This window comes from Rhinatrema bivittatum, chromosome 8 (assembly GCF_901001135.1).
Source record: "Rhinatrema bivittatum chromosome 8, aRhiBiv1.1, whole genome shotgun sequence".
Lineage (NCBI taxonomy): Eukaryota > Metazoa > Chordata > Amphibia > Gymnophiona > Rhinatrematidae > Rhinatrema > Rhinatrema bivittatum.
Genome location: NC_042622.1, coordinates 180,234,681 through 180,255,584, shown reverse-complemented (window position 1 = coordinate 180,255,584; position 20,904 = coordinate 180,234,681). Strand labels below are relative to the sequence as shown.

At 44.3% G+C, this 20,904-nt stretch overlaps 2 protein-coding genes across 13 annotated transcripts in view; one reads left to right on the top strand and one right to left on the bottom strand.

Moving 5' to 3' along the window:
* TADA2A (transcriptional adaptor 2A) overlaps window positions 1–8,820 on the bottom strand; it is a 107,588-nt gene extending 98,768 nt beyond the window's left edge. For 4 of the 9 annotated variants that reach the window (XM_029611736.1, XM_029611743.1, XM_029611744.1 and 1 more), the window contains exons 1-6: window positions 8,413–8,540; window positions 7,115–7,221; window positions 5,640–5,699; window positions 5,384–5,475; window positions 4,541–4,698; window positions 3,700–3,788 (exon numbers count right to left, since the gene is read on the bottom strand). In XM_029611736.1, the coding sequence (XP_029467596.1) occupies window positions 3,700–3,788; window positions 4,541–4,698; window positions 5,384–5,475; window positions 5,640–5,699; window positions 7,115–7,221; window positions 8,413–8,440 (534 nt within the window). In that variant the 5' untranslated portion in view covers window positions 8,441–8,540. The other 5 variants (XM_029611738.1, XM_029611740.1, XM_029611739.1 and 2 more) reach the window with 5 other exon arrangements.
* Window positions 8,821–8,915: 95 nt separating this feature from the next.
* Window positions 8,916–20,904, top strand: part of ACACA (acetyl-CoA carboxylase alpha) — a 210,694-nt gene continuing 198,705 nt past the window's right edge. For all 4 annotated transcript variants that reach the window (XM_029611735.1, XM_029611732.1, XM_029611734.1 and 1 more), the window contains exons 1-2: window positions 8,916–9,071; window positions 16,083–16,339. In XM_029611735.1, coding sequence (XP_029467595.1) covers window positions 16,116–16,339 — 224 coding nt within the window. In that variant the 5' untranslated portion in view covers window positions 8,916–9,071; window positions 16,083–16,115. The remainder of the gene's footprint in view (window positions 9,072–16,082; window positions 16,340–20,904) is intronic.

Below are 20,904 nucleotides of genomic sequence, written 5' to 3'. Positions count from 1 at the left end.
GCTATAAGCCGAGGCACGCCTCTTAGAGCTGCAAGAGATCTGAAAATACTTGTACAGAGGAAGCTGACGACGCCGATGAGTGAGAAGTTACCCTCACCCATTCCGCATCAGATCCCACCATCGAGTCGTGTTCCATCGACGAGGCAGACCCTTTCATGTGTTGCAAGCGTGTCAACTGCATGGACATTGCTGCTGTTGATGGAATATGCTCCTGCGTCGAGGCATCTCGATGGGATTTAGTTTTCCTTCGTTTTCCTACCTGTGATATTGGTTGCGCTGCTCTCTTCAAGGGATGCATTGGCTGCTTTGCCAAATGAGTTGATGTCATTGAGATTTGCGTCGACGATCGCTTGGACTGTGCCGTAGAAAACTGGCGGTGCATCAGGTCGGGTTCCGAGTGCGCCGTCGCCTTCTGCGTTGGAGTCTGTGCCTGCATCGGGTGTGTCGATGATTTCGCAGTCGACGCATGTGATTTCGGTCTCGGTTCTTTGCCCGTCAACACTGATACTTTCGGCCTTGGTTCGGCGCATTGATGTTGCGACTTGGCATGCGTCGGATGTTTGATTTGGAGTGAGACTTTTTATGCGTCAAGGTACTTGGCTCTCTGGTACTCGACACCTGAGCGCTTAGCGGATGATGCACCAATGCATCTTCCCGCTCCCTATTGCTGGTGCTATGTCTTTTAGATATAGGAAAATTGGTTCTTACCTGCTAATTTTCGTTCCTATAGTACCACGGATCAGTCCAGGACAGCTGGGTTTTGCCTCCCCTCCAGCAGATGGAGACAGAAAAAGACTTCGCGGACTCTGTCCTATACCCTGAGATGCCACCTAGTGCCTGCCATTATTACACTCTACCCAAGCAGAAAGCTATCAAAACCTTAAACGGTAATCATAAACACTTCCCCCTGAAGAGCAGAGGAGATGAAAAAACAACTTGAACGAAACATGCCCAAAGACCTTTCACTGACAAAGGGTGCAACTGACTAAAAAGCTTGCAGAAATATAGAACTATCGACAGAGCGGACTCTCCATTATCCCCCCGGGCAGGCGTCTGGACTGGTCTGTGGTACTACAGGAACAAAAATTAGCAGGTAAGAACCAATTTTCCTTTCCCTGTACCCGGATCAGTCCAGGACAGCTGGGATGTACCAAAGCTTTCCTAACCGGGGTGGGACAGAGTCTCGCTCGGAGCACATTGGCCCCAAAGGAACCGGGCTCTGGGGCCCAGACATCCAGTCTATAATGTCTGGCAAAGGTATGCGGAGACTTCCAGGTAGCCGCCCTACAAGTTTCTTGAGACGACACCTGCTGACATTCAGCCCAAGAAGCCACTTGCGCCCTAGTAGAGTGAGCCTTAAGACCAGATGGAATCGGACAACCCTGAACCAGGTAAGCCGACACTATAGCCTCCTTCAACCAGTGGGCGATCATGGCTCTGGAAGCCTTCTACCCCTTCCTGGATCCATTCCACAGCACGAAAAGATGATCCGAAAGCCGGAAACTGTTCGTCACATCCAAATAATGCAGCAACACTCTCTTCACGTCCGACTTCCGCAAACCTCTAAACTCCGGAGATGAAGCATCCAAACCTGCGAAGGAAGGGAGTTCGACAGACTGGTTCAAATGAAAAGAGGATACGACCTTCGGAAGAAAGGATGGCACTGTTCTCAACGAGATGCCTGCATCAGAAATCCTCAGGAAAGGTTCCCTGCAGAATAAGGCCTGCAACTCGGAAACTCGCTTCGCGGAAGAAATAGCCACGAGAAAAACTGTCTTCAACGTCAAGTCCTTCATGGTCGCAAGCTTCAATGGCTCAAAGAGGGCCTCACAAATTGCCTGCAGCACCAAGTTCAGCTTCCAGGAGGACAAGGGTTCTGGACCGGAGGCCATAGATGCTTCGCTCCTCTTAAGAAACGGGCTACGTCCGGATGAGAAGCTAGCGCAACTCCCTGCACCTTCCCTCCAAAACAGCCAAGGGGCGCCATCTGCACTCGCAGAGAATTGAACGCCAACCCCTTGGCCAAGCCTGCCTGTAAAAAATCCAGGACCTCCGGAATTGACGCCCCGTCTAAAAAAAAAAAAAAAAAGGGGGGGGGGGTTTAATTTAAAGGGATCCTGACCTAATGTTACCACAGTAAATTAAGCCATACCAACAAAAAACCCAAAGTCAGGCAAATTTCAACCCTAATTCCAACAGTAAGAACAGACACTAGGCTTTGCACCTCCACCATCTGCTGCAGACAGACAAATACTGGCAGACATTAGGTAGCACGTCAGGGGTATAGGACAGAGTCCTCGAAGTCTTTTTCTGTCTCCATCTGCTGGAGGGGAGGCAAAGCTCAGCTGTCTTGGACTCATCCGGGTACGTACAGGGAATGTCCCCCTTCTCACCTCCAGGCCTGGAGGTAGTCTGTGCCATCGACGCTGCTCGACACAGTTTTAAGGGGAGCGATTTTACAGGCCCCGAGAAGGAGTGAGCTTCTGAGGGGGGGCATACGAGCCTCCCTTCGCCGCTCTCAACGCCTGAATTTTCTCCGCTCTCTGTCTGCGGGCCCTCAGGGACATCTTACCGCAATGCTGACAAGATTCCTGCTGGTGGTCTGGGCCCAGACACCGGTAACATTGCTCGTGTCCATCCGTTATGGATGTTATTTTCCCACAGGGACAGGGTTTAAAACCCGATGGCCGGGGCATGTTCTGACTTTAGACCAAAACATTTTCAAAAACGCTGAGAAACTCTGACCAAAAAATCAAAGTCTTGAGGAGACTGAAGCTCTGCGTGCGTTCCCACGCGCGGAAAAAACAGACTGAGGAGATTCTGCTTTCCTGCGCGGGAACTCACACGCAGCCTCAGAGACAAACCTCTGAAATCTTCTTTGAAGCTCCGCTTTCCGGGCCTGATTGACAGTTTCCATGATAGCATGGCTAATTCAGCCCTACTACCGACGGGGAAGGAGCCAAACCACTGGCTAACAATCTCTCCAGATTTTGCAGGCAGAGACCAACCCCCCGCTCGCCTTGCTCCACCTGAGGGATGGCCCACAAAGGTGCCTAACACCTCAGGGAGCAGCCCTTCTGGTAAGTTCTCTCACTAATTTTTTTTTTTATTTCTCTGACTGCAGGTTTGCACCTCTACCATCTGCTAGAGACAGAGAAATACTGAGGGACTGCAGGTGGCACTCTCTGTTATGTAGCAGTGCCTGAAAAAGTGTTTATTCTCTGCTATCTGCTGGTAGGGATGCAAAATCCACTTGTCTGGATTGATCTGGGGTATGAATAGGAACTACACTGGTGAGTAATTCTTTGTAGACTAGAACTATCAACTTGATTGGTCTCTGGCTGCTTAAAAGGAAGAGAGCACTGCCATCATTTAGGTCAGCCCCTGCCAAGGGAAGAAGCCACTGTGCCTAAATCAGCTCAGAGAGCTGTATCTAACCTGCTCTTAAAAACCTCTAATGATGGAGATTCCACCACCTCTCTCAATTTGCTCAGGGCTGACTTGCCCTTAAATTCAGACAATTCCTTTAAGATCTTACCTAAATCTGCTCTGCCACCATTGAAGCCTATTCTCTCTTGTCCTTTCCTTCATATGGAGAGAAAACTAAATTCACCATCCTCACTGCAAGCTCATTTATGTATCTGAAGTCTATTGATTTTCCCCCCTAAACAGATCTAAAACTGAAGCTTGAAAGCTTACCTCTATAAAATCTGCTCTGGCAGGCATGTATCCAGCCATGTCCCTGGAGAGCAGAGAATCAAACGTGGGCCGTGGCGGATCATCTGTTGCTGGAAGAAAGGTTTTCATATTCTGAAACATTAGCATAAAAATGCGAAGGGTGCATGCAGATGTTCTAAACCGCATGTGTGCTTTCCTACGGGTGGGGAGATAAAGTATATAAAACTGAATTGTCATCTGAGCTCCAGTTTACTCTACTCAGATTATCTGAACTGAATGAGCTTCGCTGTAACTAGAAGTAACTTAGCAGGGATTCCAGGTCACTTCATACATAACTTGGGCTGCCAACAAGCCCCATGGCATAAGGAGCAGGCTGAGCCAGTTCTGGTCTTAACCTTTTGGATCGATGGACTTCCAGTTTTAACAAGGCTGGCAAGAACTGCAAGTACAAACTCAGAAATAAAATGGCATAAAACCAGAACTTGCTCAACCTGTCCCTTCTGACATGGTGTTTGCTATCAAAACCTATACATGGCTGCCAGCAATTATTGCATCCCACTTTTCACGCTAATGAACTTTAATATGACTGAAAAGCACAATGGACCTTATAAATCTCTTTTTTAATCTAAACCAAGTTTATTTACCAGAATTTGAACTGCCACCTTAAAACGAGTAATGCCATAGTATTGTGCTATATTATTTATCTTACTTTGTAAACTGCTTTGATTCCTATACTAGAAATGCAGGAAATCAAGAAAAATAAACTAAATAATCAAAGCATTTGATTTCTTGTATTTCTCTCCCCTCTAACTGTGGCTCCATGGTAAAGATTAAACTCTCCTCCATCATCGGTTCCACTTACACTGGAATGGAATGGCTGTTTCTGTGTTCTTTGCCTCTTCCGCCTGCTTTAAGTTTAGCAATGTCGATGCAAAGAGAGGATTGTTGATGAAATGTTTCATGTAGTGTTTCTCACAGTCCTCCTTTGACTTGGTGCGCATTTGATTGGCCACATCCTGCCTAAAGAAGAGACTTATTTACTGACCAATATCTACCCCGTTCGGTCACTAGTGAAGCAGCAACTTACTTCACATCTCAATATGTAAATATTTATGCTGTGAACCCAACTTAACCACACCAGAATATTCTGTGGGTCACAAAATATTTGCCAAGAACATAAACCCAACAGTTGCACCATAGACCCTACCCAATATTCTTCATCTGCCCCCTCTGCCCCTACCACAGTGAGGCTAGTGTATCACTAACTGGAAATCAGAACACAGACTTTACTGGATAATCTGAGTGAGCTACAAAACCAGCAATGGAAGTAAAGGGTCTAGATTCTTTACTCCTCATGCACTTATCAAAATAGTAAGTGCAAATTATACATGTTGAAAACACACTGGGTTTCTCAGTCTCTTATTGGCTAAGAACCGAGCACAGGGTTTGAGCTATGAGCAGAGGATGGTCCCTTCTTGTTTTTTGGCTTCACAAGATAGGGGGAAGGGAAAGAGGTTTAATGCCTTGCACCAGAGCTGGAGGATTAAATCTCCTGGTTAAAAAAAAAAAAAAAAGTAAACGGAAAGTATTTGTGCACAAACTTTCAAAGCTTTTTTTCAAACAGCGAATGCAGATATATTTCGGACTATGGCAAAGTTGAACACTTTGTGACAAACAGGAGGAAAACAAGTACAAAGCTTCTCACCAGTTCCCAAACCCACAGTCCATTACAGCCTCCAGAAGTGCCATTTCTTCCTGAGCTGTCCAGCTTGGATCAAGGACAGGAAAATCTGAGGTCTAAATAACACAAGAGAGATAGGTGGCATTTCTGCACACATCCATCAATAAAATGAGCACATAGCTGAAGACACAAGAAGTTGGAATTACACAGAGACTTTCATTTGAGCAAGATTCTATCATGCTTCATGGGTGTGGAAATGAGGAAACACAATGTTAGTTACCATTATTTCATAGCGGTGATCACTTTGGTGTTTCTTGTATTCAAATCCCCTGGCAAAACACTGGGAGAAAAAAAAATAGACTTTTATCAGCATACTCCAAGATCTGACTCCTTAGTATCTGTCATCAGCTAGTGGCATTTTTATTTCATGGTACAGAAAAGATATGCAGGCCAGCTTAGGAGATATTTGGCTGTGTTCCACAAAGATCTGTCTTTAGTACAGAATTGTTTGCACATCTCCAAATGTAACGGAACATTGGCCAGTTGTGTCATGGGGCCAATGTTCTGTTAGGTGTGCAAACAATTCTGTACTGGAACAAATCTCTGTGGGACATAACCAAATATCTCCTGAGCTAGTCTGCATATCTTTTTCTGTATCATGAAATAAAAATGCCACTAGCCAAATAAGTCCAGGTCCAAGCAGCTTTAGAAATTTTGCAGAACAGCAGCCAAAATGATTTTATCTCTGTCTATTGCTCAATATAGGGTAACTAACCCTTCTTAAGCCCACATATTTGGCCTAGATATACATTTTGTGTCCATGGGAAAAGTACTGAATACATCAGGCATTAAGCTATTTACTCACTATTGTAAATTACTTAATTACTAATTCACTTAATTGCTTGTTTGAGTAATTTGTCTGTGTGTCTTGATTAGACTGTAAGCTCTATGGACAAGGGACTGTCTCTTACTGTATGTGCATCTGTACAGCACTTAATAAGGGTAATTTCCAAGCATCCCGCATAACTTATGCCAAAAATATTTGCAATCGTTATATCAAGTGATCATTTTGATAATTATCCCACCAAAACTATCCTGCACCAAGTTATACCTGCAATTTGGTGTGCCAAAAATTTTTCTGAAAATGTACACATATACAATCAAATTTTACAATGTGTGTGGGTTAAATCCAGTCCCTCCATCCCTGGGAACACCTCTGTTCCATCTGGGCAAATTTACACAGAAACATAGGGCAATTTTCACTGGGATGCCTGCCCCTGAAACAGTGCCCTTTTACAAAATTGCCTGCTCCATATGCAGGTATGTGTTGCTCATAATTTTGCCCGGACTCAGTGAAGGTGATCCTAGGGAAGGGCTTGGATTTACATGCACACATTATAAGATTTGCCCATATGAATGTGCATTTTCAGCTAAATTACCTGCGTACCAAATAGCAGGGGGGGGGGGGGGGGGGTGAAAGACAAACCAAAATTTGGTGGGATAATTTTCAAAGCAAACATACGTGTGTTAACTTTGTTTTGAAATTTGGTGTAACATGTGGCATTTTAAACATCTAAAGTCATCTCTTAAATCTCAAAACCCTTTTACATGGCCTAATTTTATTAATGTCTGGTCATTTCTAAATTATTTATCAATGTCTCCAGAATAAAATTGCAGCAAGGTAACTACTTCATTTTCAAGTAGATGAAATGGAACCAAACAGGGTTACTATAGCTTTGATAATGCCAACTTCACCTGTAAGCAGAGCAAAAATGGAGGGGGTCCACAATCTGCACATTTGACATAAGGTTCCATGAGGTAGGAAGAACAACCTCGACAAGGGGGCTTGTCGCAAGGATCATCTGGAACATAAAGAAACCAGTTTTGTAAACGTCTTGTATCTGCTATAAAAATCAGTATCACTCAAAAATGACAGAGCCTGGTGGCCCCTTATAGATTAACATAATATTTATTTATATTCCACACTTCTGGGTAACTCAAAAATAACAATTCATATATCAATTCAATAAAAATAACAATAAAACAATCAAACAGGTATCAAAACAGGGTCATCACAATTTAAACATGAATCCAGAAGATAAACTGAATTTTTACACTCAAAAGCTTATTCTTCAAATAAATCTGTTAGTCTATAAAATGCCACCAGCTTCTGCATCTTTTTTTGCTGTTGTGGACTAACATGGCTACACCCTCTGGATCAAAAAAAAGAATCAGACTGAATAGAATAGCCTTGATTCCTATAGTTTTCCCAATGTCACTTGGTAGTGAAAATCTTTCAGAGAAAATACAATTGAAAGGATTTTTTTTTTAAGCGTCTTAAACTGAGTCAAGGCTATGATTTCCAATCTATATAAACCAGTCATTGTTGAGCTGTGCTGATCTTTATATGGAACCCTTGAAGATATCACGGCAGGTACAAGCGAAGCATAAACGACAACTGAAGAGGGCACTCAGGAAAAGAGAAGTAAAAAAAAAATAAAAAAATAAATATATATAGGCCATAGCCATAATAAAAGCATGTATCTCTTGGTCTAAAAATGTGCACAACAAATTCACGAGAAAAAAAAATAGGCAAAAAAAAAAGAGAAGTGACCTGGGAAGAAGACTCAGAGCTAGTATGTTGAGGTTTCCTGTCTGGATAAGGTTATCAGAATGCTCCAAGTTAAGCTGATCCTGTCCTGGTTTTCAAAAGTGCAAGCAGGGAGATGTAGTTCAGTTTTCTTGTAAGGCCTACAAGTCGCTGCATGCATTAGGTGGGACAGGGGAGTAAATCATGGACTGGCTCAAGCAGTTCCAGCTGACCTGGAGCCTTCTGATCTCCAACCCAGAAGGAAGCACCGCGTCTGCAGCGGTTTCTGGGCAGGACCCGCCCCAGTTCCGGGCGGAGATCTACCCCGCCCACGATACCCGGGGTTATTCCGAAGCATCGAACTCTATTCCTCTCCCCCCGCCCCTTCCTTACTGCCGAATGGGCCTAGGCGGTCCATGACCTCCCGGTGCGGGACCCTCGCGGCACCCCGGCAACCACGCACCGTGCACGCCGTCTGCGTCACCCCACATCCACCAATCCCTTCCTCTACAGAACCAAACGCAGCTCGCTAGGGCGGAGCGTCAAATCGAACCAGCAGAGCAAAGCAATCGAGCGGCAGAGATCGAACGGCCTCGCCTGCAACCTACAGGAGTCGCCTTTTCACGGCTGTGCCTGTTGCCTCTGATTGGCTGCTGCCAATGCGTTTGCTAGCTGGGCTGCCTGCAACAATTCGGCAAAGAAAACAATGTGCCAACCCACTAGTCCCACACGCACAAAAAAACCTCTTTCCCCTACAAGGGGGAAAAAGTAGCCAAACTGGGCGTGAAATAGCCCAATCTGGCAAAATTGCTTACTGGCTCCCGGCTCTCGGACCATAAACAACGTGTCTGCCAGCCCCGCCCCTGCTGCCTCCTAATTGGTCGCGCCCACCGGTACGCGGGTGCCCGATGGAAAGCCGCTGCCGGGGTGCGCCAGCCAATGGGAAGCGCTCCTGGTCGGTGCTGGGGCGGTGTCAGAGGGGAACGAACGGAGGTAACCTCTGGATCTCCAGCACTTGGGGCGGATGGAGCCGCTGCGAGAATTGACAGTGGGATTGGGACCAAGGGCCCGCTGACAGCAGCTCGTGCTGCCTCCGATCTACTGCGGATCCTGCATCCTCAGGTGAGCACCGGGCCTCTCCATCCCGGACGGATCCCCGTGTCGCAGCCGGGCCACCTCCATCCCACAGGACCCATCGAATGGGCATATTAGAGCTTACGCAAAGCCCAACACGTGCGCTGTTTCATGTTGCCTTCCCCGAATCTTGATTTCGTTTTATTTTTATGATGGAGCGGGACTGTGACGGGATCCGACGGTTGTATGTTTTCTGGTTTCTGTAGAATTCTCTGGGAAGAATTTGTATCTCTTTAATGACTTGGCGGAGAAGTATGTGTCTTACTGGATTTTATGAAGATCCATAGGACAAGCCTCTTATAGAAGGAACCTTTTGGAGAATGGATTCTGTTAGGGTTACCCAGGTTACTGTCTCTAAATGAAGTTTTGTTTGTATGTATCATGACGGGACTGAACTTCATTCTTACATTGGGCTATGTTGGGACAATCTTGATCTTTAAAATTTCTTTCCGGTTTTTTTTTGTACTTGTTTTGTGCCAGAGAGAGACTGTTTCTGGGCCTGACACATATGGGCAGTATGCCAAGGTGGACTTGGAAATTCTTTTTGATCAAATTCTTAATGTTTGATAGTATCACTGGCGAAACCTCACCTAGAGTATTGTCTCCACTTCAAAAGTTTATAGATACAGAGGAGGAGAATCAGAAATGGACCAAAATGGTGTAGGGTGTGCACCAGAAGCTCTGTGATATGATACTTAAGGACCTAAATAAGTATATCCAAAAGAGAGATGGGGGATGATATGATAGAGATATTCAAATGTCTCCAAGGTATCAATATTACCGAAGGAGCAAACCTTTTTCAGTGGAAAAGAGATTTCAGAACAAGATGCTTCTTGGGGGTAGGCTCAGGAGTAGCATCTGTAAATATGTCTTCATGGAAAGGGTGGTGAATGCATGGAATGACCTTCCTGGGGAGATGGTGGAGGCAAAAAACAGTACCAGAATTCACAGAAGCTTGGGATATGCACAGAGGATTACTAATTGTGAAGAAGTGAGGAGCAAGCTAAAGATCAACAGGGGTCTCTGGCATTCTATCAGGAAATAAATTGGGCAAATTGAATGGGCCTTATGGTCTGGTCTGTCAGGTCATTGACCTGGAACCTTCTTGAACAGTGGCAAATTTATTTCTTCTCCCCATTACTGCTAGAGAGAAAGGTGAGGGTGCCACCGACTTAGTACCTTTCTTTATAGAAAGTCAGCACTGCTTAAGGTCATTCCTTGCCATTATATTCTATTACTGGTGGCTCCTAACACTAGTTTTATATCTTTAATGGAATGTGAAATTTCACATTTATCTTTCAGCCTTATGTCCAAGGAATAACTGAGGGTTGTTTGTGTTTGGTTGTTGTCTTAAAGGAAACCAGACCTGCTAATTTACAACACTTAACTGTTGCTGCTTTGTGTTTTTAATCAATTTTTCATACCATCCCTTGGGAAATTGTAACCCTTAGAAGTGCTATGTTTTAGGAGAAAATGTTGTTGTTAAGGAGGAAAGCAGAAGAAAAGGAGTCTGTATTGCTTCCCACTGTCAGATATTCATAGAAACATAGAAATGGTGGCAGAAAAAGACTAATTGGCCCATCCAGTCTGCCCAGCAAGCTCCCACACTTATTTTCCCATACTTATCTGTTTCACTGTCCACCAAGTTCAGGACCCTTGTTGGTAACTATTTGATTCAAATTTCCTGCCACCCCCTGCCATTGATGCAGAGAGCATCACTTATCTTGTACACATGAACTGAGTGACACAGAATGTCAGAGACTGAGAATATTTGAAACATTTCCAGAATCAGAATTGTAAAAATCTCGCATGTAAAGCACATTGATTATCCATTGTAGGTCACATGGCCCTACAACTCTGGGATTAAAGATGCACTTCTAGGAATCCTTTGTGTAGCAGGAGGAAGAGTGATTATTATCAAACAGGTGTGGTTAGAAAGTGTCTTTTCTTTCCTCTAAGCAAAAGCCCTGTATGTTAGGTAAAACATGTTTTCTTTGCTTTAGAGTTGATGACTCAATATATCTTTGCAGTGGTACATTTGACCATGTAATAATTTTAATAGTCAATTTGCAGAGAACCCAGTCCAGTGCTGTTCAGGACAGGTTACGTGGTTACCATTGTTTCTGCCCTAGTTTAAGGGCCCAATGTACTTGCTACCCTCAGCATGTTTTGATCTCTGCCAGTCAGCAACTATTGGCCATTCCTAAGGCAAGGGCAGTGTGGTTTCAGCAGGCTAGCTTTTGTGCATTTCCACTAGTTGCCCCAATGCTTTTGAATACACTTCCTTTGGAGCTGCAGAAGATTTCAGATTATAAATGTTTTAGAAAACTATTGAAGATTTATTTGTTTAGAAATGCTTTTAATTGATGTCTTGTATTTTATAATTTTAATGAGTAGATTGACTGTTTTTGATTGTTGTGATTTGGCTTGAACAGATTCTGGTAATGAAGTGGAATATAAATTATTTTAAATAAATGAATGTACTAAGGGATTAGTACATTGGCACTCCTAACTTTGGACACAGGGAGGTTAAAGCAGCAGTACCAGGTAGATATTATAAATTGCCTGTTTCTTGGTCTTCTTTCTATTCTTTGTTTGTTTAGGTCCTACTATACTTAATATCCTCTTCCTTTTCACTCTTTTAGAGTACACAGTGTACATTTTTTGTGTGGTTGACAGGGAGAGATTTTGTGGGAGGTGTGCACCTGAGGCCTGTGTTAGGGCAAGGTCCCTAAAACAGTTTAATAAAAAGAAAATTCATTATAGATATCTAATTATTAATTAAATAGTGGTATATTTGTAACATCAGGACAATTATAATTTATTCATTTAACAAAACGTCAGAGAATGACCTCAAATTCTTTTCCATCTCAGCCCCTTTTGGTATAAGATTAATATGCCCTTGTCATTTTGCTTTTAAAAAAAAAATCTTTTTCTGAGTCCACCCTTCAGCTGTCTGCACTGTATTCATATTTTGCTTCTACCACTGGGATGAGATTCTACTGCAAGTTGGCCTGGCAGCTAGGGGAAAGCTTTTTGTACACAGTTCTCTTAGAGCAGATTTACTAAGCTTTTTTTTCCCATAGACACAATTCCATCTAACTGCCAGCTGAATTAGCTAAAGAAATAACACATTCCATACTGGGTCAGACTAAGGGTCCATCAAGCCCAGCATCCACAGTGGCCAATTACCTGGCAAGTACCCAAACATTACATAGATCCCAAGCTATTATTCCTTATTGATTGATAGCACTTTATGGAGTTCTCTAGGAACTTATCCAAACCTTTTTTAAACCCAGTTACACTAACTACCATAATCACATTCTCTAGTAATAAATTCCAGAGCTTAACTATACACTGAGTGAAAAATAATTTTCTTCAATTTGTTTTAAATGAGCTACTTGCTAACTTCATGGAGTGCCCCCTTGTCCTTTTATTGTCTGAGAGAGTAAATAACCGATTTACATTAACCTGTTCAAATCCTTTCATGATTTTGTAGACTTCTATCATATCTCCCCTCAGTCGTCTCTTCTCCAAATTGAACAGCTCTTACCCCCTCACCCCACCCCCCTCTTCTGCTTTCTCTGCCATACTTTGTATTTTCCTCCTTTCAGTTCAATGTAAGCCGGTATGATGTGCCTCACGAATGTCGGCAAAGAAAAGTCTATAAATAAATAAATACTCTCTGCCCCCCCCCCCCCCCAATGTCTCCATGTATCATCATTAAGACACCTTAATCTCAAGTTAAAATTCGGTTACATGCTACACTGGGTATACTATAACTGTCACATGCTATATTGTATATATTGTATCATAGTATCTTTTAAGAGGCCCCTTAGCCCAGTTCTAATTCTGAACTTTGCAACATCCTATCCTTAATTTTATAATGTTATTTTTGTTCTATGTTTACCCATTAAGGTTTAATGTTTACAATGTATAAATAGTAAGACACCTCTGTCATACTATTACAACTGTTATAATGTGAACCGATGTGATGTACTCCAACGAATGTCGGTATATAAAAGCAAATAAATAAATAAAAATAAATAATCTCTTTAGCCTTTCCTCATAGGGCAGCCGTTCTATGCCCTTTATCATTTTGGTCACCCTTCTCTGTACTTTCTCCAGTGCAGCTATATCTTTTTTGAGATGCAGTGACCTGAACTGTACACGGTATTCAAGGTGCAGTCTCACCATGGAGCGATACAGAGGCATTATGACATTTTCTGTTTTATTAACCATTCCCTTCCTAATAATTCCTAATATTGTGTTTGCTTTTTGGATTGCTGCAGTATTATCCTCTGATGCCTGGATCTCTTTCCTGGGTGATAAATCCTAATATGGAACCTAACATCATGTAACTATAGCAAAGGTTATTGGTTATTTTTCCATATATGCTTCACTTTGCACTTGTCCACATTAAATTTCATCTGCCATTTGGAAGCCCAATCTTCCAGTCTCACAAGGTCCTCCTGCAGATTATTACAATCTGCTTGAGATTTAACTACTCTGCATAATTTTGTGTCATCCACAAATTTGATCACCTTACTTATCGTACGCCTTTTCAGATCATCTATAAATATATTAAAAAGCACCGGTCCAAGAACAGATCCCTGAGGCATGCCAGTGTTTACTTTTTTTTTCACTGTGAAAACAGACTAATCCTGCTCTCTGTTTCCTGTCTTTTAACCAGTTTACAGTCCACAAAAGGACATCGCCTCCTATCCCATGACTTTTTAGTTTTCTTAGAAGCCTTTCATGAGGGACTTTTGAAAATCCAAATACACTACATCTACTGGTTCACCTATTTCCACATGTTTATTAACCCCTTCAAAAAAATGAAGCAGATTGGTAAGGCAAGACTTCCCTTGGTTAAATCTATGCTGGTTGTGTCTCATTAAACCATGTCTATCTAAATGTTCTATGATTTTATTCTTTATAACCGTTTCCATGATTTTTCACAGCCTTGAAGTCAGGCTCACCGGTCTATAGTTTCCTGGATCACCTCTGGAGCCCTTTATAAATATTGGGGTTACATTGGCAAACTTCCAGTCTTCAGGTACAAAGGATGATTTTAATGATAGTTTACAAATTAATTTTAATAGGTCTGAAATTTCATTTTTTAGTTTTTTCAGAACCCTGGCGTATATACCATCCGGTCCAGGTGATTTACTATTCAGGGACCGATGTAATTCAAATGCGCTGAAAGCAGGTGCTGAACACTCAGCATCCGTTTTCCTAATGCACCCCTCCTGGAGGCGCCATGCAATATTTAAATTAGGGGTTATGTTGTCAAGGAGGCGCTAGGGTGTATTGGTGTAGTCACTATTTATCTGGTAGTGACCTAAAAGTGATTAAACTCTTGATAAGGCCTGGGGCAATCCTAAATTTAAGATAAAAGGCTTTTTTTTTTTTTTTTAGTTAAAAATGTCTTTGCCTAAACTCAGAGGATGAGCTAGTGGTGGGTGGGAGGAAGGGAAATACAAACACAGAAATTCCTGGATTTTGTTATTTAATACAAACACACTAAAGAATATATCCTAATAGTTAATTCTCCCCAAAACCTTTAAGTTCTAAAATTTCCCCAAGCTGTACTTACCGATTCTCTTCAGCCATCAGCAAGGTGATCCTCTCCCCTCAGTGCTCCTACTGCTGCAAGGGCATACAAGTGGTGAATACAGGACTGTTGTGCTAAGGGAGCATCAGGAAGGTGGAGGGGATGTCCCCCAGAATCACTGCATGAGGTTGGAGGAATTTGTTCCATAGGGTTCGCTGCTGGAACTTTTGTTTGTATGATGGTCCCAGATGATTAGAGGATTTGAACTCCGGTTGCTTGAGAATCTTTTCAGACTTGCATTGTCTAGCAGGTTTAGTCATTATAAGTGGGGGGTTTTATTTTCTTGCAAGACTAGACTATTTTTCCTGCCAGTATTTTGCATCAGTCATGTAAATATGTGTTCTGTTTTTTTGGCTTGTGTCAGGGACATAACAGAGAGATTTCCTTGCTTTAATGCAGTAGAGAACTATCTTGTTATCCCTTTTGTAAAGCAGAAATTGGCAGCTTGGTGTCTATAAGGTAGTTAGAAGTCAACTTTTAATCATGTCAGCCCTACAGCTCAGTATTGTCTCTATCCACATAGAATTAAACCACTGAGTCTTTTTGTCGTGTTTCACAGGCTTGCTGTATCAGCAAACTATGTCGGATGATATCATAGGTAAAATGTCTGTGCATAGCTTTTCTTATGTGTTGCGTGTGTCTGAGTATTTTCCCCCTATTTATGGCACAGACCAGCAATGTGGGACTCCTATTATGATTTGAAACAGTGAATTGTTCTTTTTCTAAATGACCACTTGATATCCTCCCCTGTTCGAAGGCGAGAGACTGAAAGTCTGTTTCTGCTCCCAGGGGCCCTGTCTCTGTATCCCAGCAGAGGACTTCTGTGACACAATTGTCTTGACAGTTCTGAGGGGCTGACTCTGCCGAGGGGAGGGAGGGAGGGGTTTAAAACAAATGTAGAAATCTTTGTACTCCAGAGCCTCTTCTCCTTTCCTCTTGTTCTTTGGAGTTTCACTAAGACTATAGTTGTCTGTCCTGGAAAGTGCTAGTGCTTTAACTATGCAATCAAATGAAAATTGTTTCCCTATTTTATTTCCCCCCCCCCCCCCCCACCTCCATCTTGGAAACCCTTCCTCAGATGGCATGCCTGGGTGGTTAAAAAGCACACACGAGCATTATCTGAGGTCCTCTTTAAGGGGAACCATGAGTGAGGAGAGAGACACCATTGAAGGTTCCTCTACTTTGTGCAGTAACCCCATTGACTGAGATGCTCGCTGTACGATTTCATTCAACTCCGGGGATTGACACGCTTGCCATGCATTGACCCCCGGGGACTGACACGCTTGCACTGCATTGATGCGTTTGCAAAGCATTGCCGTCTGACGCGCGTGTGATGCATTGACCCCCCCCCAGGGATTGATGTGCTTGCTTTCTCTATCTAGCACTGAGAACCCACTGGACTAGGAGGAGGAACAATGGACGAGCCATCTCATCCCAAAGATGTTGACTCTGAACAATCATCACGCTTCATTATCGGCTCCGTGTCGGAGGATAACTCAGAGGACGAGTTCAACGTCATGGCGAAGGGGGATACTGCGGAGGACAAGGATAGGTCCCTGTCCCCGGCCTCGGTCTGCTCGGACACCTTGTCTGACCTGGTATTGGCGAACCTTCCGGACAGTCTTACTTTACAGATGAGGTAGGTCTCGAAACCTTACATATTAAAGGCGCGGGGCTCTGGAACTGGCCCAGTCATATTTGTATGTGTTGCCTCAGTCTGGGGCTGAGCGCTATGGAGTTAGCTCCCAGGGGTAGGGGAGAGAGCCACTGGTAAGATGGATATGTAGACAAAAGCTTTAAATGCATTACTGCTTTACTTTGCCCTGCATTTCCCATCTGAGAGAGTTTTTCAATGCTTATGGAATCTACCTAATCTCTCAACTTAAAAAAATATTTAGGGGCAATTTCTGAACTGTGCATGTTGGAACCAAGTCCTCAGGCACGTTTTAACCTGTGGATCTGGCACCGAACAAAGTACCCGTGGACATTTGCACCGGTTTTAGTGTGGGCACATTGGGGTAGATTTTAAAAGGTTGTGCGCGGGGCATACATGTGCAGGTGCTACCCGGCACGCACACATGTACGCCCGATTTTATAACATGCGCGTTCCCTCCCAGGCCGCTCTGAAATCGGAGCAGCCTCGGAGGGAACTTCCCTACCTCCCCTGCCCTTTTACCCCTACCTTTTTTTCTTTTTTTCTTTCTTGTTTCCAAACCTACTTCAGCCCTGGGGCTGAAGTAAGTTGCGCGCGCTGGCCGACTGCCGGCACGCAATCCCAAGCACAGCAGCAAATGGCCGCTGTGCCTGGAGCCTCTGGCCCCACCCCCTCCCTGCCCCCTCCCCGGAGCTTTATGCGCGTCGCCGGGCCTTTTTAAAATAGGCCCGGCGATGCGCATAAGACCGGTTACGCGTGCAACCTTTTTAAAATCCGGCCCATTAGCTGTAGATAATAACAGCCTCCCCCCTTCCCCTGTCCTGGGAACGCCGTCTCTTAATGTGGCTGAAAGTGCGCGCACTAACCTGAGTAAAAACGCTTTTCACCTGTGTAAATCGCTGTGAATATATTCCTCTTAAAATCTTTTTCTACGAGACTTGTTTTAGCCCAGTATAAACTTAGCACTTTTAAAACTCCAACTTTTCTTACTGAATTTCAAATGCAGTTTGTAAAATAAGCAGTCTCTGTTTAAAATGAACACTGTGTGAGGAATGCCACTGTCTAATGCAGCAAGATGCGGAAGTATTTTTGTGGGAGCAAAAAGTGAATGTGATAGCCAGTCTGAGAAATCCAGCTACTGCGGCCTGGTATTTTTCTGTGTGGTGCCAGCTGCGACGTGGCGGAACGTGGCGCTGTCAGTCAGGTGGTGGAGAGGAAGGTCTAGAACGAGGAGCGATGGGAGGAGCAAGGAAGGCCCAGGATAGTGGCAGGATGCCTTCTTACCAAGAAAAGACGATGAGGGCATGGGACAGCCTCCTTGGAGGATCCTTGGGGAAGGGGCCAAGTAAAGCCTGCATGGGTCCTGTCATATTCTGTAGAGGCGTGCATGGGGATAATCTTTCATTAGGTTTTTCTTTTACGATTTTCTAGTCGCATTAAACAAAAATGAAATTTTGTTGTGGTTTGTGCCATTTTGGTTTGGAAAAGCAAAACTAAGCAACTATGAGGGTAATTTTCAAAGGAGTTACGCATGTAAATGTGACATACTATCGTAGCAATTTTCAAAAGCTATTTACTCGAGTAAAGTGTACTTACTTGAGTAAATCCTATGGACAATTCAATGGCATATATTGTAGCAATTTTGAAAAGCCCACTTACTTGAGTAAAGTGTATTTACTCGAGCAAAAACCAGTTTTGCTCGAGTAAATGCTTTTTAAAATCAAACCCAAATAGTGTATTTCGGAGTTCTAATGGACTGCACATCTCTAATCTTCTGTGTTTTTGACGTTGCTGCTTTTTGCTCATGCTGTATTGTCCCAAAGTATCCTGCAAAGTTTGTAGTTAATCTTTGACAGTACCATTCCCTCCTGCTGGTAGCCAGATTTACGGTAACACTTGTCCACGCTGGCCTGCCTTGAGGAAATCTCTGCCATTGATGAGAGAAGGGGGCCTCGTGCTCCTCCCCTGCCCTGTACTGACCTGGTGTCAGGTTGAGAAATGCAGGCCTTGGCCGAGCTCCTGCCTGACCTCAGCGTTCTTAAATCAGACTGATAAGAAATGTGATGAGATGGCAGGCGACAGCGGCATTCCTGCGTGGTGTTGACCTTACGAGAGCCGTGTCCTCACGTTGCATCACATCAGGTGTTGCTGGAGAATCTGGTTGCGTAATTTCCTTTTCACTGCAGCACATGCCTGGTTTTGTGAATACGAACGAGGTGAGGAGGCACTGCCAGCTATACTGAAAGACTGTTTTATCCAGCAGTTTTAATCATCCCTCCCAAAGCTCTTATTGTGGAATGTTTTTTGTAACGCAAAGTACCAGGCATGATGGATATCTAACGTGTAAAAGCTTCAGAGGTGCAGCCCTATTTCTGTTTGCTTCCTGAGTTCTGCACCTTGTTTGCGTTATCCAGCTAGGGATTAAGAGCCTCCATTGGTTCCTGGGAACATTTTCTCAGGGGTTAACCCTTAAATTTAGGGACCCAGTGTCACAAGGCACCTAAAGTGAGGCGGCTCATAAGTGGATGGCCTTGGGGGCAGGGTTAAGGTGTGGCAACCCAATCTCTTGGCCACCCCACCAAAGTCATCCCCCCCCCCCCCCCCCGTTCCTGCTCCATGGCCCACCTTACCCTGCTTGAGGGGGGGGCGCTGCGCTTACCTCCTTCCTGTTCCAGGGATGAAGGCCAAATGCCACCGGTAGGAGCAGGCAGCGGAGCAGGGAGGAGGTAAAAATGTCTTCTCCTCCTTTTTGCTCGCACTGTATAGATTTTACGACTGTATGTTTTGGAAGCTGCGGTGAGCAGCCATGTGACCGGAATGTGTGATTTGTGAGTTTCTATTAAATAAAATAAATATCCTAGGCCGGGGGGGGGGGGGGGTGTCGGGCTGTCGGGGACCTGTTGCTACACTGTTGGGCTTTTGAGGATGGGGGTGGTGGGCAAGAGATTGTGGCTGTAGGGGGTTCCTTGGGAGAACTTAGATGGCTATGGCTGGCAAGGTTAGGGGCCTGAAGCTCTGAATATGGGGGCCACAAATTGGCTGCCTAGCTTTAGGGAGATTTTCAGCATTTTAGGCACTTACATTCGCAACTGAAATTTCCTAATGTGATTGTCTGAAGCAGGCATTTTTGGAAACGCATCCCTTTGTGTTCTGGACTTGAATGATATTTGGTTTTCATGGTGCTGTTTAGTTTCTAAAATATCCATTCCTGGCAACATTCAAACCGAATGATTCCTCTGCGGATCTCACACCCTTCTGGTTCTTTATTTCTCCTCGAGGAGAAGCACCAGAGAAGGAATTGTTAATAATTCTGATTGTTCTGTTGGTTGGATAATTAAAAAAAACAAAACTAAAAAACCAAATGTTGGTTTGCTCCTCCTGGCTGACTTTATGACTTGGGGGCTGGACAAGCAAATTAGCAGAGGTCTGTGGTCTCCCTGCTAGGCCAGGAAGAATTATCGGGTTTCCTGTGTATACAGGACAATCGATTACTGTATCCCATCTAGTGCTGCCGCTGCACCTTCCTCAGTGTCCTTCTTCAGGCAGGCACTAAGGCACTTTTTTTGACTTCCCCCCCTCCCTTCTGCACTCCGAGTTAAGCCCTTCCCAGGCCCATAAGCTTCCCATCACATGAAAAGCCGGAGCCTCCTCTGGTTTAAGCTGTGATGCAACTGCTGATCACCTCATGCAGTCTAGCCAAACACAGCTGATGCTGCGATCACGTTGCCGACCATAGGAGGGGCTTCAGCAGAGATCCTGCCCCAACCCCCTGGGATTGCAGGCAGCAGACAGAGGGTGAGAGATGAAAGCAGAGCGTGCACAGTACAGTAAACCCTGCAGAGCGTGCTTTGCTCGCAGCAACTCCCCCTCCCGACACCCCCCCCCCCTCCACACACACACACACACACACACACACACACACACACACACACACACATTTGCAAGCTGCACAGAGCAACCAGAACAATCAGCTCAGGAAAATGAAAAATTGTGATTGCATGATCTTGTCTTTAAATTCTGTAAATGATGGTTATTCTCCGTTGCATCAACCAAAAAAAAAAAAAATCTCCCCTCAAAGAACAAGAGGCAAGATCCTTGACAAACTTAATTCTGTCCGCTGCAGAAGGCTAGAAGAAGGGGCTTTCCTCGACACTGCGGCTGGTGTTCAAGAGCTGGCGGGCTGCCCTCTGAGGTTTTCCTGCCTCCTGACGGTAGCAGGTTTCCAGTCGGTACCCAGAGAAGGCCAAAGCTGTGTCCTGATCTCCTAGAGCTGATGTCTGTTTTTTTTCTCTGAATGCATTTTCATGACTTGTGTTTCGGAGTAATAGTGCTGGCAACTGAAGGGTTCCCGTTCATTCGCAGAGTGGATCCTTCACAGGCTATCCCATGCTGCCCTGTGAGCATGTGCCTGTCTCTGTCCATTCAGCCTTTGTCCAGTCTGCTGGGATTTCCAGATGGTGTCAGTTGAGTGTGGTTTGTCTTCGGATGTGCAGATACACCAGCTCATTTCAAAGAAACCATAGATATGGCACATAAACACTCTCTTTTAC